The 16,010-nt window shown below is 67.2% G+C and overlaps 2 protein-coding genes across 4 annotated transcripts; both read right to left on the bottom strand.

Annotated features, from left to right (window-relative positions):
* Positions 1-1,547: 1,547 nt before the first annotated feature.
* On the bottom strand, positions 1,548-2,629 carry LOC116758168 (insulin). 2 transcript variants are annotated; one of them, XM_032640907.1, is made up of 3 exons: positions 2,588-2,629; positions 2,191-2,411; positions 1,548-1,696 (listed from the first exon to the last, which is right to left on the bottom strand). In XM_032640907.1, the coding sequence occupies exons 2-3, from the start codon at positions 2,375-2,377 to the stop codon at positions 1,551-1,553; spliced, it is 333 nt and encodes a 110-aa protein (XP_032496798.1). In that variant the 5' UTR covers positions 2,378-2,411; positions 2,588-2,629; the 3' UTR covers positions 1,548-1,550. The 2 variants fall into 2 exon arrangements, with proteins under 2 accessions (XP_032496798.1, XP_032496799.1); XM_032640908.1 differs by having other exon boundaries at positions 2,191-2,394; positions 2,588-2,621.
* Positions 2,630-4,747: 2,118 nt separating this feature from the next.
* On the bottom strand, positions 4,748-11,841 carry TH (tyrosine hydroxylase). Of its 2 annotated transcripts, none has more exons than XM_032640539.1 (13): positions 11,740-11,841; positions 10,118-10,318; positions 9,155-9,329; positions 8,798-8,886; positions 8,507-8,574; positions 8,160-8,210; positions 7,630-7,775; positions 7,404-7,539; positions 7,232-7,301; positions 6,660-6,716; positions 6,372-6,467; positions 5,934-6,067; positions 4,748-5,070 (listed from the first exon to the last, which is right to left on the bottom strand). In XM_032640539.1, the coding sequence occupies exons 1-13, from the start codon at positions 11,827-11,829 to the stop codon at positions 4,911-4,913; spliced, it is 1,473 nt and encodes a 490-aa protein (XP_032496430.1). In that variant the 5' UTR covers positions 11,830-11,841; the 3' UTR covers positions 4,748-4,910. The 2 variants fall into 2 exon arrangements, with proteins under 2 accessions (XP_032496430.1, XP_032496431.1); XM_032640540.1 differs by having other exon boundaries at positions 11,725-11,829.
* Positions 11,842-16,010: the final 4,169 nt, after the last annotated feature.

Raw genomic sequence — 16,010 nt, 5'->3', positions numbered from 1 at the left:
AGTGAAGCCCGGGTCCCAAGGGCAGGCCAGGTCTGCCCTCCAGTTCCCAGAAGGGGCGGAGCCTGGGCCTGGGTTGGGTGGCAGAGCCCAGGTCTGCGGGCCTGGCTTCCGTGGGGCGATGTGGGGGGGGTCCAGAAGCGGGGGCACCTGGGGTTCAGTGCCGAGCAGGAGACTGGGTCCGATCCCGCCCTCACCCCCGGGGCCCTGGCGGCCCTGGGCAGCCGCTTCTCCTTCCCTCCGTGACCCCAGCCCTGCTGGGTGTATGGAGGGCCCCCACCCCAACTGTTCGAAAACACATCCGCTGGTACCCAGGGGCTGGTGGGAGCGGCTGGGGCTGGGGCGGATCCTGGGCCTCAGAGCGGCAGCGGGTCTCAGGAGGGGAAAGGAAGACAGGCCCCTGCCCAGGCAGGGTGCCGAGGGCCACGTCACACCCTGACCCACCACGTTCCCCACCTGGTGGACTCCTCTCCCGAGCCCCCCCCGCACCACCCAGCACCAGCCGTGCTGAGAGTCCTGCTGGCCGGGATGGCCCCGCCTGCCCCGGGACCCCAAAGGCCTCCACCCTCTCCACAGAGTCTGTTGGCACCTGAGGGGAAGGGGAAGCGTCCGAGTCGTCCCCAGGGTCTCACTGGCTGGCAGGGCCTTGAGGGCAGCCTGACTCCAACCGGCCCACTTCCCAGCCCCAGCTGCATGCAGCCCAGCCTCGGGCACCCACATACCTCAGCTCCTGCGGGGTGCCCCTGCCTCTACCCGTGCTAATGGGGCCGCCTGGGTGATCCCATGGGCAGCTTGCCGCTCACCCTGGCCACCCCCCCTCCCCCTCCTCTTCCGGGTCCAGTGTCCGGCCATCCACCTGCCTGCCCAGCCCTGGCCTCCACTCCAGGGGCGGGGCCTGCTGGGGGCCTGCAGCGTCTCCCCTGGGGTGGGGGGACCGGGGTGAGAGCCTCGGGGTCACAGGGAGGGCCGCCCAGCCGGCTGGGTACCAGGCCGGCCTCTAAGTGGTCTGCAGTGACCGGGGCCCAGGCAGTAGCCCCAGCCCGGCCACCCCGAGCCCTGGCCCGGGCGGAGCCTTCAGGAGGCCTGCAGATTGATTTGGTCTCTGGGCGGCCGTCAGGCTGGCCAGGCCTTGGTACGGCCAGGTCACCCTCTGACCTCCCGGGCTGTGACCAGCCCAGGCACCCCTGGGCTCTTTGGCGTGACCGGCAGCGGCCTGGGCGGGTGCCCCACGGAGCCACCCCGTGCAGCAGTGGGGCACTGAGGAGTGGGGTGTCAGGGCCCCCGAAGACAGGAGCTCACCACCTTGGGGGGTACTGCCATGGGCCCTGGTCTGCCCGCACACCTGTGGGCAGCCAGTGCGTGACACAGAGAACAGAGAGGGGTCTGGGGCAGGGCCCCCCGTCACCAGGGCCTGAGCAGGTGGGCCGGCCTTCCTCGCCCCCACCCCCAGCAGCGCCTCAGCCCCCCGGGCCACACAGACGACAGCAGCAGGGCTCATTCAGGGGTTTTATTGACCATCAGGGCCGCCTGCCTGGAGGGGGCGTCCGGCCGGCCTAGTTGCAGTAGTTCTCCAGCTGGTAGAGGGAGCAAATACTGGTGCAGCACTGCTCCACGATGCCGCGCTTCTGCGGGGGCCCCTGCAGGGCCGGGGGCTGCAGGCCGCCGGCACCGGGGCCTCCACCCAGCTCCACGGCCCCCACTGCGGGGAGAGACGGTCAGGCAGACGGCGCTCCCCTGCCCACCCTGCCCAGCCCTGGAGCGGGACCCTGAACAGGTGCCCTGGCGCCCATCACGGGCCTGCCCCGCCCCCTCCCCTCCCCCCAGCCCGCGCAGGACAGGACGGGGCCCTCTCCCAGGGTGACGGGGCGTCTCCCACAAGCACCCCCATCGCCGACACATCACCCCGAGACCGTGGGCACCCAGGACTTGACTCACTTCAGAAGATTCCTCCCTGGAGCTGCCCTCGGTGGGGAGGGGAGAGAGTGGGGCCAGGGTGCTGGGCGAGGCCGGGGCGAGAAGGGAGGGGGGGGGGGGCAAGCCCACCCTCAGGCGTCCTCCCGGCTCACCCCCAGGGAGCCGGTCACCTTTAGGATGTGACCAAGAGGACATCATTTTCCTTTTTAAAAAAGTCCCTCCTGACTTCCCACTGGGTGCCAGCTGGAAGCAATGGGGCGGCGGGGCAGCGGGGCTCACCCTGCGGGCTCTCCACCTCCCGGCGGGCCTTGGGCGTGTAGAAGAAGCCACGCTCCCCGCACACCAGGTACAGTGCCTCCACCAGGTGGGAGCCGCACAGGTGCTGGTTGACGAAGGCCCGGGCAGGGGCGGGCGCCCAGAGGGCCAGCAGGGCCAGCAGGGGCACCAGGCGCATCCACAGGACCATGGTGGGGGCACGAGGACCTGGGGGACAGGCGGGGCTGAGGCCAGCGAGGGGGCACCCGGGACCCCCAGCCAGTGATCACCCCCAGACGCTCCAAGAGAGGAGCCCACGCCCTCCTGCCGCTCAGTGGAGCTCGGGCCTGGGGCCCTGATGCACCAGACCCCAGCGGGGCCGGCCCGGACCAGGGCTGACGCAGAGCCCACAGGCACAGACCTGCTTGCTGACGGCCTCGAGTGCAGCTCGTCCTGAGGGCTGGGGGCTGCTGGGCCCCGCCAGCTTTATAGCCCCTGACCCCTCCACCTGGCCCATTAGGGCCGCAAGCGGGTGGCAGATGGCTGGGGGCTGAGGCTGCAATTTCTGGATCATTTCCCTGCTGCTGGGTCTGCAGGAACCTCTCCTTGGTCGTCAGCACCTCCTGGGGCCACAGGGTCATTAGAGTCTTAACGAGGGACCTAATGCCGAGCTGTCCCCGCTCACGGCTGGGGGCAGACGCCTCCACAGGAGCCGCACCCCACCCGGCCTTGCTTGGGTCCCATCTTCCATGTTGGTCCGGGGAGTGTGGCCAAGAGAGAGGACCCCTGCCCGCTGTCCCTGGGGCTGCCCTCGGGGCCCCAGAGGTGGTCCAAGGCCATGGGTGGGCAGTGAGGGAGCGTCTCCTTGGCTCACGGCCCCAGCCTCACCCACCCCAGCGCTGCAGCCCGCTGACACCCCCAGCTCCCTGGGGCACTGCCGAGGGGGCTGAACTCGGACCTGCAGCCGTGAGGCCCCTGAGGCCGGCCCCTGTTCCTCACCTCCAACGTAGGGGCCACAGGATGCGTGGGTGGGGCCCCGCCACACCCCGCCGAGGCGGCCTCTCGGGCCCCATCCCTCTTCCTAGAGCCCTGCCCACCCCCCCGTGCTGACCCCTTTCAGACCGGCCCCTCGGCCCCATTGCATCCTTTGGCTGCCATTTGCGCTGAGCCCCTGTGGTGCCTCCAATCCCCTGGACAGGCCCCTGGAGGGAGGCCCGGACCCTAGCAGCCCCCCACACCGAGGAAGGGGCTGGACCCTGCCTTCCCAGGGCGCCATGACATCCGGAGGCCCCTCTGCCGCCAGGGGAGATCTGGGGGCCCCTTAGAGAGAGGTGTGCAAGGTGGAAGGCTGAATGACGGAAGTCCCCGGTGGGAGGGCAGACCCCAGGGCCCAGGAGGGCAGGAGGGAAATGAGGCCAGCCGTTAGCCCTTCCCCAGGGTCTCAGTGGGGCTCACAACCATCAGAAGTGGCTCCATTTGATGCCTCACAGGCTAAAGGGACACAGGTACAGGAGGGCTAGTCACAGACAAGGTGCTCGAGGTGCAACTGATGGAAGGACAGACCACCAGGGAGGGCTGGGACGGAAGGCTTTTCCCAGGAGGGCCTCGACGGACGAGTAGGAGTTTACCAGGATTAACATCCTAAGAGCTTAGAGCCAGGGTCCTGGTGGTGGGAGGTGGAGGTAGGGGGAACCAGAGGAAAAGAGCAGGGCCTGGAAGGTGGGCTGGTGTCTACCTCCTGCAGGAAGTAAGGAGCCAGCCACCTCCCAGGAAGCCCCAGGCTGCTTGCTCCGAGGGCCAGGGCCAGGGTGGGAAAGGGGACACCCTGGGCTGGGCCAAACCTGGAGGATTCTGGGAGCTCTAGCTGGAGGGCCAGGTCCAGACCTGTCGAGTAAACAAAGCCCAGAATCCAGTCCCCCGCCCACCTTGCAGGGGAGACTGAGGCCCAGAGAGGTTGCCTAGGGGCCAGCTCAGCTTAACGCTCCATCAGCACACATTGCGGGGTGGGGGGTTTGCGCTCCCAGGTCCTGCTTTAGGTGGGGTGGGGTGCAGGGATCAGAGGCAGCTATGCCTTGGACCCCCCCACCCCGTTCCTCTGCTTGCTCTCACAGGCTGGCCCTTGGACCCCCGTCCTCCTCCTAATGGGGACATCGGGCTTGCGGGGAGGGCCCAGCCTGCAGCCCCGCCTAGGAGACCACGGCTGTGAGCCCTGCCCCCGCAAAGCCAGGCCAGGCCCCCACCTCCATGCTGCCACCCCACAGAGATGGGACAGCTCAGCCAGGACCCCCTCAGCCCTCTGGAGCTGCTGGTGGCTCGGCACAGACTGGCTCCCCTGGGCGAGCCGGTGACCCAGGGCTGCCTGGAGGAGGAGGCAGGCGGTGGATGAGCCTCTGAGCGGGGATGGGGCAGAGCGTGAGGGGCGCAGGGCTGCGAGCTGGGCCCGGTGCACAGACGCTGACACAGAAGCCAGCCGGGTAGGTGCCCAGAGGGATTCTTTCTTTTATTGAGAATGGGAGCAGGTGACACACGGCACATGGGCAGCGCACGGCACAAAGTCACCTGCAGGCGGAGCTGGCAAGCGGTGGGCGGGGCAACAGGGTGCCCTCCAGCAGGGGGATCTCTGGCGGGCTCTCGGGGGTGCCCTGTGGGCCAGCCCTTCACGTGGGCGGGGGCTGGGGCTGGCGGGGGGAAGGCCAGGAGACCTGGGACCGGCCTGTGGGGGCCTGCGGGGTGGCGTCCCGCGTCTAGCTGATGGCGCTCAGGGCGTGGGTGAGGGCCTGCAGCTCGTCCCGGACACCATCCAGGGCGCGTCGGATGGCGTGGGGGCTGTCCAGCACATCGATGGCCAGCGTGTATGGGTCGAACTTCACGGAGAAGGGGCGCTGGATGCGGGAGGCGTAGCTCCTGGTGGAGGAGCCGGCAGGGACTCTCAGTCACCCAGTGGGGATAAGCCCGAGGGTTGGGGCCCGGGTCTCCATCACAGCAGCCTCAGAGCTCCCGGGACTTTTCAGAGCCGCCTGCACCCCCAGAGCTCATTCTGTCCAACCAGCCAGACAAGTTGGGGGACTGAGGCCTCCTCCAAGGGCTGGGGGCTGTTTACGGCAGGGAGGGACGGGCCTTTTCCAAGCGAGCCTCTGCGAGGCACTCCAGCCCTCCCTGCTCCTTCCCGAGGCTCAGCCAGGCCTCCTCCCGCAGGAAGGTTTCCAGACCGTGTGCCCCGCAGGGTCCATTACATCCCTGTCCCTAAGGTTGTGTGTGGTATCCAACCCCCACCCCCACCCCCACTGCAGGCACACAGATCCTGGGCCTCAATCTCCCCGGTGACAACAGGAGCCTGGCTGGAAAAGAGGCCCCTTCCGAGGGCGAACTGGTGGGCCCTGTCGGGCTCTGCCCTCCTCCCCTGGGGAATGCTGGTCACTGCACCTCCAGCCCTGGAAACTCCCTGCTACCCCCAGGCTCCCCACCCGGCCCTCAGTCACCCCGGCCCTTGTCCTCTGTCCCCAACATGGCCCCAGCTGCTCAGAGGGCATGGGACTGGGAAGGACCCCGCACATCCGTCTTACAAAGTCAAGCTTCACCTCCTCAGAGCCTGGCCTTGGCCTGGCCTTGACGTGGCCACCAGCCCCGCAGGTCTCCCCACCCCAGACTTTTTGGGGGTCCTGCTGCGGGAGGGGTGCACAGTTTTCTCCACAGTGAAGTGGGTTCGGAGGCCCAGCCTGCTGGCTGGCTCTCCCAGTTTAGGGAGCACAGTGGGGGTCTCGGCCTACCTGAGTTTGTCCTTGGCATCGCTGAAACTCTCAGACACGAAGTAGACGGGTTGATAAGTCTGGTCCTGGTAGGGCTGCACGGCCGCTGCATCGGGGTCGAAGGCCCGGATCTCGGGCCCCTCAGACAGGGAATGCTGGCGGGAGGCCGGGAGTGGGGGGTGGGGGTGGATCTCAGGGCCCCGAGGGAATTGGAGCCCCTTGGCCTGACTCCACGGTGGGCTCTGGGTGTGGATTCATACCCTCCCCTCTCCACTGGGGGTCCTCCCGAGGCCTGGGGACAGTGTGCGTGGGACGGGCAGGGACAAGTTTTCTTGGCCCCCCTAAAAGGGCAGCCCCAGCCTCCTGGGAGCCCCGAATTCAGAAGGCACGGCCAAGGTCGCCCTCCCCGTGGGGACCCGGGCTCCAGCCCCTTCCTGGGGGGTGCGGGGAGCGTCTCACCAGGAGCTCCCCATAGGAGGACAGCAGCCCCGCTCCGTAGGCCTTCACCTCGCCATTCTGTTTGCACAGCCCAAACTCCACGGTGAACCAGTACAGCTGGAGGGGGCAGTTGGCAGGGTCAGCTGAGAGACCACAGCACAGCATTCGCCACTGACCATGGCCCCAGGCACCCACCACCCAGGCAGAGGTGAGCCAGGCTCCGGGCGGTCACGCCGTGAGAAGCGGAGACCGGAGCCTGGACAGGAGGGCCCAGCCTGGACCCAGCGTCCTGCAGGGGAAAGAACCCACCGTGGACAGCTTCTCAATTTCTTCATCCGATGCCCCCAGGGAAGCGAGGCCGATGTCCTGTGGGGGAGGGAGAGCTGAGGGAGGAGAGGCTCAGCTCACCATGGCTTGGGCGCCTGTGTGAGGGGAGGGTGCTGGGGCTGTCCGCAGCCCCTCCAGGGGCCTCCTGGGCACTGCCGGGGTACAGAGACCCTCCCAGGGTGCAGGGACCCTCCTGGGACGCGGGCACGCTCCCGGGATGCATCAAGGGCCCGGGACCGCTCCCTGCCGTTCCCGGGAGAGCCAGCAGGTGGCAGCACAAGCCGCGGCACTCCGCCCCCAACTTGTCCTCTGGGCCCCGTGATCCCCTGACTCTCCGGAAGGGATTCTTCCCCGTCTTTGTTCTAAGGTGGTCTTCCCAGAACGGCCCGCGCACCCCTCTCTTCCAAGACGTTGCAGTCTCTCTGAAGTCTCATGACCCAGGTGTGGGCGGCATCCAGCCTGGGGGTGGGGAGGGGCAGGCAGCGCCCATCGCTGCAGGTGCCACCCCGCAGCCCCTCGGCTGACGCCCAGCTCCTGAGGCCTCGAGGACACACCTGGGAGAACTGGGCGAAGGTCCGGTCGGCCAGCATGGGCACGTGCCCCAGCAGCTCGTGGCAGCAGTCCCTGTGTTGGGGGCGGACAGCGGGTGGGGCTGGGGGCCGGGGCCGCAGCCTGCCCCCTCCCCCAGCAGCACGCCCCCCGCGGCGCGCTGGGCTGGGCACTCACGGCTCGGGGGAGTGCATGGGTGAGGAGGCATGGCGGATGTACTGGGTGCACTGGAAGACGCGGAAGGCCAGGCTGGCCAGGAAGTCCCGGGCGGACAGCAGGCCGGCCACGGGCCGCAGCTGGAAGCCGGTCCGCTCTGCAAGGGCGGTGGGGGGGCGGTCAGCGCGGGTGGGGCCGCCGGCTGGCCACCCCAGGCCCTCCCGCCGGGGCCTCCACAGCAGCGCACCCTTCAGGAAGCGGGAGACGTCCTCCAGCTGGGGGATGCTGTCCTCCCGGTACCCGCAGAAGTGCTCCAGCAGCTCGAAAGCCTCCAGGTGTTCCCGGCACGCGTGGGTGGCGTAGAGGCCCCGCAGCGTGGTGTAGACCTCCTTCCTGTGGGCGGGGGAGGGGGGGCTCAGGCTGGCCGGGTGCCCCCCACTCCCAACCTGGCCCCCCGCCGCCTGCCCCAGACCCCTCCCCGCATCCAGCAGCCCCTCCCGTGGGCGCTCTGCTCTGCCCGCTGCAGACCCCAGGCAGCCTCACACTGTAGGCCTCTCCCTGGCCCCAAAGACACTGGCCACTGGGAGTGGATGTCTCCCACCTGCAGCTTTGGGGGGTTTCAGGGGACCGTGGGGGGGCCTCGGGAAGTCCCTCCTCCACCCGGACTTAGTCTGTCCTCTGGAGGCCACCACTCTCCACGCAGGGATTCCGGGGGTCTTCCCGGGCCCTCCTCATTCCCCACCCCGCCCCTCCCCAGCTGCCATCATGGGGTCTCACCAGGTGGCAGTCTCCTCGGCCGTGTACTCCACGTGGGGAATAGGGTCGCCTCTGGGGAGGGGGTCAGCAGTTAGTCCAGGCCCCCTCGGGGAGGGCATGGGGGTGGTGGACAGGAAGGGCCTGGGCTGAGCGACCCCGGCTGTGTGGCCACAGCAAGTTGCTTAACTGCTCTGTGCCTCCGTTTCTTCGGCTGTGACTTGGGGACCCCGAATCGGTGACCACGGTGACAGTGAAGGTGATGGCACTGGTGACAAAGGCATCCCTCCCTTCCCCCCACCCAGGTCTAGTGTGAGGCCGCAGGACGGGGTCTGGGTCTCAGAGAATGAGGTCCCGAGGGGGGTCCTTACTGCTTGTACTGGAAGGCGATCTCAGCAATCAGCTTCCTGCGCTGGCGGTACACCTGGTCCGAGAAGCCCTGACGGCAGAGTGGACGCCATCAGCCGCCACGGCCCGCCAGCCCTCCCCACGCCCCCAGCCCAGACGCGACCTGTGATACCGGCGGGCACCTGGCGGCTGCACCCAGCCAAACCTCAGGGTTCCACCAGGAGCCGGAGGCAAACAGACACCCCGTCCCAAGCCGGGGTGCACGCCCACCGCCCCAGCCATGAGTACAGGGGCAGGTCGGGGCCCCGGCTCACCGGATGGTCCAAGTCCAGGTCAGGGTCAAACTTGGTGACCAGGTGGTGACACTTGTCCAGCTCAGAAACTTTCCTTGGGAACCAGAGGACTGCACGCAGGAAGGAGGGTAGAAGGACCAGATTGGGTGTTGGGCTGTGGTGGGAGGGCCCCCCTGGAAGCAGCCTCCCGCTTGCGACTGGGGGCTGGAGGTGACCCAGGCCCGGACACAGACGAGGGGGATTGGGGAGGGCTGGAGCCAGCAGAGAGGGAGCCCCCAGGCCGTACACGCAGTCACTGGGGTTCCCCTGTGGGACCCCCTTGCACCCCGATGGCTCGGGGTCACGGGGTCGCCCTCAAGGGTATAGGGGCAGCCTCACCCTTGTTCTCCCCGGCGCCCCTCACATCTTCGGCCACGCGGCGAAGAGAGCTGAGCAGGGTGGGCAGGGCGGCGCTGGGTACCTCACAGCGCACGAAGTACTCCAGGTGCGGGCCCCCTGCCTGCGGCTTCTGGGCGGGCCGGGTCTCCAGGTGATAGATTTGGGCTTCAAATGTCTTAGGAGCAAAAGCAGGGAGAAAGAGGGAGGGAGAGATGGAGAGACAGAGACAGAGACAGGCAGAGGGGGAGGCGAGGGCGCTGGGAAGCAGGCACCGGGGTCGGCCCGCCCTGCCCTGCCCTGGACGCTGGCAGCGAGCAGCCCACAAGACTGCTCTCCAGACTGGCCGCCTGGACAGCTTTCAGCTGGGAAAACGGCTCTTGTCTAGTTGGTCTAACAGGGGTTGTCACAGGGTCCCCCAGACCCAGCGTTTCGGGTGGGGTCTTCTCCCAGGCAGCCTGATTTCCATCCCCGGTGGCCTCGTCCGAGACCTCTAGACACCCGGGGCTGGGGGTGGGCCCTGATCCCACTGCGGGCGGATCGGGAGGCTCAGGCCCCCACCAAGCAACACTGAGCGCAGGGGGGAGGGGTGGGTGCGCTCCCCTGCCAGCTCCCATCACCAGCAGCAACGAGGGAGCCTCAGTCTTCAAGGCCCTCGGGCCACACGGGCATCGGCCATCACGGGAGCTCGAGAGGAGTCGGCTGTAATGTCATTCGGGTGCGTGTGCTGGGATCCAGCAGCTAACGCCGTCAGCTGTCACATGAGCCCAGCCCCGCCAGGGCCAGGCGGGCATGGGGGGCCCTGCGTCCCCGGCTGCCCTGGGGGACCCACACCCACCTGCCCCCAGGGTGAGGTGCTGGGCATGGGGGAGGGCGGGGGGCTGGGCTCAGGGAGCTCCTGAGAACAGAAGGGTGTGGCGAGGGGCTGTGAGCCCCCTCGGCACGTGGCCCCCTATGCTCCCTCACCTCAAACACCTTCACAGCCCGGGACAGCGCGGGGGGCTTGGTGGCCCGCAGGGTGAAGAGGAGATTCAGCGCGGCCTTCCCGGCCCGTCCCCCCAGGGCCTCGCCCGGCTCTGTGGCGGCGGCGGCGGCGGCCTCCGCCTTCTGTCGCTCGTTGCGGGCATCCTGGATGAGGCTCTGCCGCCTCCCGACGAAGCGTGGGGACTGTGGGGACAGATGCGCCAGCTCCCCCTGCCCTCAGCCAGACCCACAGAACCTGGGACCCAGCTCCAGCGTCGCGCCTGCCGGGGCCGCAGTGGGGAGGGAGACAGGGAGGGCGCTGGGAGCCACAGCAGAGGCCCTCAGGCCACATCTAACCGGGTTAGGTGACGAGGGCTGATTGGGGAGCTGCCCTGCTGCCCCCCGGGCTGCGCAGGGCCAGGGGACATGGTGTCTGGCCCCATGGAGTGACCTCTCCTCATGGCCCCATGCCCAGCCCTGCCTCACAGCCCAGGGGCCCTGGCCACACCTTGTCCACAGCCGGTCCCGAGACCATGAGCCCCCGGGGTCAGTGTGTCTGCCCACCCCCGGCCTGAGTAGAGAAGAAGCCCCCTGTCTGGGGCTCATTTTTTGCGGCTGAACTTCCAGGAAGCTTCTGGTGCTCTTGGGTCTTGGAACGTGGCAGGGGGCCGCGGGGGAGCCCTCCCCAGATCTCCCACTCTACGGTGGGTGGGGTGTGGACGGAGCCAGGGGCCTGGGGTGAGCGCTGTCTACCCCACGGCCAGTGCCCTGAGATGGTGCCTGCAAATTAAATTTCTAGAACCCAGTCCATGTTTCCATTAAAGCTCTATAAACAAGAGCCGTTTTAAACCTGCAGGGAGCTGATTATTCCAGGCCATCCCTGAGGACGAACTGGAGACCCCTCTTCCAGGCCAAGAAGCCCCTAGTTTTCCAGTCTCAGAGAGGGGGTGGCCCAGCGGGTCTTCCCAGCACAGCCTCCCTTGAACTCGGGGGCTCCCAAGTGGTGGGCCAGGCCTTGGGGGCCATCCCTGGTGGTCAGGGAGGCCCAGGGTTGCTGGGCAAGGGAACAGGGGAGGTGGGTTTCAGGACAGGCGAGCCCACGTGGGACGTGGAATGCGCGGCAGGTGGATGGGTGAATGATGGTTGGACAGCTGGACGGATGGATGAATGGACGGCGGATGGACAGGCAGATGGCGGGTGGTGAATGGACAGGTAGATGAGGGATGAACAGGTGGGTGGTGGATGGACGGGTGGCTGGACAGGTGGATGGGCGGGGGATGGATGGGAATCACCCTGGAGCTCAGACCTCCCTTCAGCTCAGCAGAACCGGGGCCTGCACCCCTGTTTGCCCAGTGCCCCCCACCACCTTGAGCTGCTGCAGGGCCCGGGACACTGTTGCACACACACTGGGTCCAGCAGGACCCACCCATAGAGATTCAAACACCCGGGCACAGGGGTTGCCCACAGAGTCCGGGCAGGGGAGGTGCTTGCGGCCAGGACCGGGCGCCAGGCCTGGGTCCAGGGCGCCCATACGGACCCTGAGCCTGGAGCCTCCCTCCAGCCTTCAGGGGACACCCCTGGGCTTCTGGTTCGTTCCGGCCCGTGGGCACCAGCCTGCCTCTTACCATGATGGCCTCGGCCTGCTTGGCGTCCAGCTCGGAGACGGCCCTGCGGAAGCCCTTGGCCTGCGGCGAGGCAGCGTTGGGGGTGGGCATGACGCCGGCGAGGTCCGGGCTCCGTCTCCACAGCCCTCTGCCGGGCGGCCTCTTATAGGCTGAGCTGACGTCAAAGCCCCTCTGGGTCCTCCACCTCCCACCTCCTCCACGTCCCCCTCCTGCTGCCGCCTGAGGGAGGTGGGGTGGGCGAGGAGCACGGAGACGCAGGAGAAAGGGCTCTGTCCCATTAAATCTAATTGCATCCACCGTCACAGGCACCCAGGCGGGCGGCCGGCCCTTCCTCTGAATCATCCGGGCTCCGGCAGGCGTGCTCCGCAGGGCTGGGTGCAGCCAGGCCCCTCGGCCCACACCCGAGCTGGGTGATGGGCGGGTACACGGGGTGGGGGGTGGGGTGGAGTTCTGGACACCCCACCGTGCTCGTGACACAAAACCCTGACCTTTGGTGGCCATGGGTCCAGAAAGCCAGGTTCAGACCTCAGATGTCAGGAGGCAATTCGCTTTTCCAGAAGATTCTTCACTCCACCAAATTTCCCAGCAGGGTCCCGAGGCATGTTCCTGTTAGATGTTCTCAGCGGGAATGTTATCTGCCCCCCGCCCCCCCCCCCCCACCGCCACAGGCACATCCAGCATGGCTCAGAATGTTCCAGAAGGGCACATCCTCCAGGGTGCAGGAGAATGAGGGATGCGGGGGTCAGGGAATTCTCTAACAATTGTCCCACTCACTCCTGCATGGCCGTCTCTCCCCCTCTCCTGGCCCGCCCCTACCCCCCAGCGTCCCCCAAGGCCCTCTCACCACTTATCGCTGGGGTGTCACTGCCTCGGGGATGCGCCCATCCCTGAGCACTGAGGCCCAGTCCCCGTGGTCCCTGGCACCATGCGGGTCCCGGGACAACCCCAGCCCAGAGTTTCTCCTGAGTTCCATGCATGATGTTCCTCTGGTGGTGCCCCCACCCCGGCGACCAGGGGACCGGAGGGAACCCCCGCTTGGCACCAGGCAGACGTGAGTCCTGCCCTGTCTACCCCGCCCCCTGGCCCATCCCCACGTTCAGGCACAGCTTTGGGAAAGGCGTGAGGCCCCCGGCAGCTCCGGCTGGTCACCATGTTGTCTCAATCCACCTCCCCGGCAGCCCTCATGCCCCAAAAAAGCACACACTCTTCATCACAGCGGCCATCCGCACCCCTCTCCTCCCGGACCTTCCCCAAATGTGGTCTGACCATGCCGTTCCCTTGCTCCACAATCCTCTATGGCTCCCCATTGCTCTCTGGAAGCAGCCTGAGTGACCCCCTCCCCTCACCCACCCCTATTGATCTCACCCCCAACCATCCCCATTTCCTGCTAAAGGAGGGTTTGGACTTCATGACACCCTGTTTGAAATACTGCCCCTCACCCTTTTCTTCTCCTGGCGAACTCCTATGCATCCCACAAAACCAGCTCAGCTACCATTCACTCTGCAATGCCTACCCCTTCTTGCCCCTGATATTAACCTCCCCCTCCTCTGCTCTCTGAAAGCAAGAACCCTGCTGGCTTGGCCCACGGCTGCATCCCCGTGCCTGGCCTGTCTCATCTCCTAGACTCTGGGCTCCTGGAGAACATGTCTCAGTGGCCCCTGCCCCCAGGGCCCAGCCTAGAGGAGGTTCCACAGGGCTGTGAGCCCTAAATGGCGCTAAAAGGAGCTGCCCCAGACCCCAGTGGGGAAGGCGGGGCTGGCTCTGCCCTTGTGGGCCGACGTGGAGGGCGGTGGGCTTCCACTGCCCCAGGCCGCATCTGCCCTGTCTGAGTGCCCAATGGTCCCCAGGGGTGGCCAGCCTCCATGCCCAGCATCAGGTCTGCTGCAGCCCTGGACAGGTTCCCTGCTCCCCCTGGAAGCCCCCTGGGGCTCTCATGTGTCTCCTTCTGGGAGGGCTGCTGGAGACCCCTTGGTGACATGGGTCCAGCCCTTCGGTGGCTGGCTCGTGTGCTCAGAGGGGGCCCCGTGCAGGAGGAGCGCGGGCCTCCACTGCCGGCTGTGGATTTAACCTTTCGGCAAATATCTCCACTGATAACAAATATTGTTTCTAATCCCTTGGCTTCCCTGAGCCGGTGCCTGCGTGGAAGCTGTGTGGAGCCAGCCTTCTGAGTCTGCCCTGGGGCCAGGCAACCCCCAAGTGAGACCCCAGGCAAGAGCTGAAGGCGGGAAGCTGGTGGGCACGCTTCAGTGAGCAGCGCGGTCCCCTCCTGACCACGCATCCATCTGCCCATCCATCCTGGGAAGACTTTCCCACACCCCTGCCCCTCCGGGGCTGGCTGGACTGGGCCCAGCTCTGGGGCCCCCAGAGCACAGAAGTGCTCCCTTTTCCTTTAGCCGTGCTCCCCACCCCGCACTGTGTGTTACACCCTCTTCCACCCCGGTTGGTGAGGGGACCCAGGGCGCCCCAAGCCCGCTAACATCCTCTCCCCTGGTTCTGCGCCCTGGTCTCCTTCCCGCCGAGGGTCCCCTCTACCCTGGGCCTCCCAGGTGATCGCAGTGTCTGCCTTCAGACGGGCTTCATAGACCCATTCCACAGATGGGAAGACTCAGGTGAGTGGTTCCTCTGGGTCACGCAGCGAGTCTTGAGCCCAGGTTTCCCATCTCCTGAGACATGGCTCTTTCAGGGACCCAGTGGTGTCCATCCCAGGGGCTGAGGGGGCTCAGGGCCCCAGGCCCCAAGGGGAGAAATCTAACAAACGCACGCCAGGCAGGCAGACACCCCAGAGGAGGGCAGGGCTGGAAGGGGACCCACGGGGGAAGGTCAGGCACGAGAGAGCCCTGTGGCCTGGACACAGTCCACAGGGGAGGAAGGGGCCGAGTACCGAGGGCTGGGTTTGGGGGCGGATTGGGAGGAGGGGCCGGGCACGGAGGTGAGAGGACAAGGGATGTGGCGTGAGGCCAGCGTTCCGGCAGCCCCTGCCATCCTTCCACCTACTCTGGGCCTCAGCCCTCGTTGCCCGCACCCCTCCCCTGGGCAGTCCTCTCTGCCACAGTCACGCTGAGTAATTACAGCCGCCTTGCCAGGCAATTAGGAGGTGCTGAGCTGGAGTGTTTTCTCTCTCAACAAGCGAGGCCCCCAGAGGATGTAATAGCCCGTAATGACAATGTGCCCGCTCCTGGCATCAAGCCGGCGCCTGGCGTGGGGCAGGGGCAGGGTAAGCAGCATGCAGCCCCCGGCCTCACGACCACAGGGCCGTTCCGAGGCCTCAGGCGCCGCCTCCCCCGCCTGGGACCCCCAGCCCCTGCTCTCCTCCCCAAAACCCCTCAAGAGGGCTGCTGAGCAGGGCGCTGCTCCGTCCCGGGGCTCTGCGGGGCCCCACCATCAAAAACCATGAGCAAACAGCCAGGGAAAGTGCTCCTGGCAATCCAGGGGTCAAAGGTCATGTCCGAGGGTGGTCTCTGTGCGCGGGCATCGTGTGTGTCCTGGGAAGGGCACACAGCTGCGTGGCACACACAGACACGACACACACCTCCGAGGACTCGGGGCACTCAGAGTGTCACGCTGCCTGGGCCGTCTCCGGGCCCCTGTGGTCCCAGGGGCGGCTGGGGACCGCGAGGTCTGCATCCCACCCCTTCTGCCTGGGGCAGCTACACGGGCCCCGCAGAGCACACGCCCCGGGGATCAGGGACAGAGGTCCTGCCTGAGCCGCCCACCTCCAGCCTCGCCCAGCCTGGGCCCCAGTCCTCTTGCTGCCGGACCCCGTGCTTGGGGACAGGCATGGAAAAAGCTGCCCAGCTCCCTTCAGACTCGGAGAAGCAGATCCATGCTATCCTGACACACAGGCCTGTCCGAGCTGAAATGTCAGAGCAATTAGCCCTAACGAGGACGTGGAGGGAGCAGAGGCGAGAAGGCGGGTGGAGGAGGTCGGCGAGACGGGCCAGGAGCCGGCCGCCCCACTGGTCGACCCGATGCGCTCAGGATAATTGGGAAGTCAGGGGAGAGCCGGCTGAGCGGGCCACGTGCCCCCTGCCCCCTCAGAGAGGGCCCACCCCACTCCCACCCCCACCCCCACCGGGGTCCTCCTGGCTCCCTTCCCCTGCCAGGCTCTCAGGCCTGGTGGCTGCCCCTTCCTCCTCCAGGCAGACCTCCCCTTGCCCCTTTTCTGAGCTCCCTTCCCGTCAGCACTATCACCTCGTGGGTGGGACCTGCCCTTGGCAGGAGGCTGGGCCCTTGGCCCCGTGCTGGAGACGCCTTTGGGGGGCAGGCGGGGG

Source organism: Phocoena sinus, chromosome 8 (assembly GCF_008692025.1).
Source record: "Phocoena sinus isolate mPhoSin1 chromosome 8, mPhoSin1.pri, whole genome shotgun sequence".
Classification (NCBI taxonomy): domain Eukaryota; kingdom Metazoa; phylum Chordata; class Mammalia; order Artiodactyla; family Phocoenidae; genus Phocoena; species Phocoena sinus.
This window is presented reverse-complemented; position numbering and strand designations above follow the sequence as displayed.

Excerpts from the sequence above, each read along its gene's own strand:
- LOC116758168 (XM_032640907.1), bottom strand. The coding sequence starts at position 2,377 with ATGGTCCTGTGGATGCGCCTGGTGCCCCTGCTGGCCCTGCTGGCCCTC. Across the intron at positions 1,697-2,190 it reads GGAGGTGGAGAGCCCGCAGG|TGGGGGCCGTGGAGCTGGGT; the intron begins GTGAGCCCCGCT and ends CTCTCCCCGCAG.
- TH (XM_032640540.1), bottom strand. The coding sequence starts at position 11,829 with ATGCCCACCCCCAACGCTGCCTCGCCGCAGGCCAAGGGCTTCCGCAGG. Across the intron at positions 7,540-7,629 it reads CGTCTCCCGCTTCCTGAAGG|AGCGGACCGGCTTCCAGCTG; the intron begins GTGCGCTGCTGT and ends CCGCCCTTGCAG. Across the intron at positions 6,717-7,231 it reads CCTTCGCCCAGTTCTCCCAG|GACATCGGCCTCGCTTCCCT; the intron begins GTGTGTCCTCGA and ends CCTCCCCCACAG.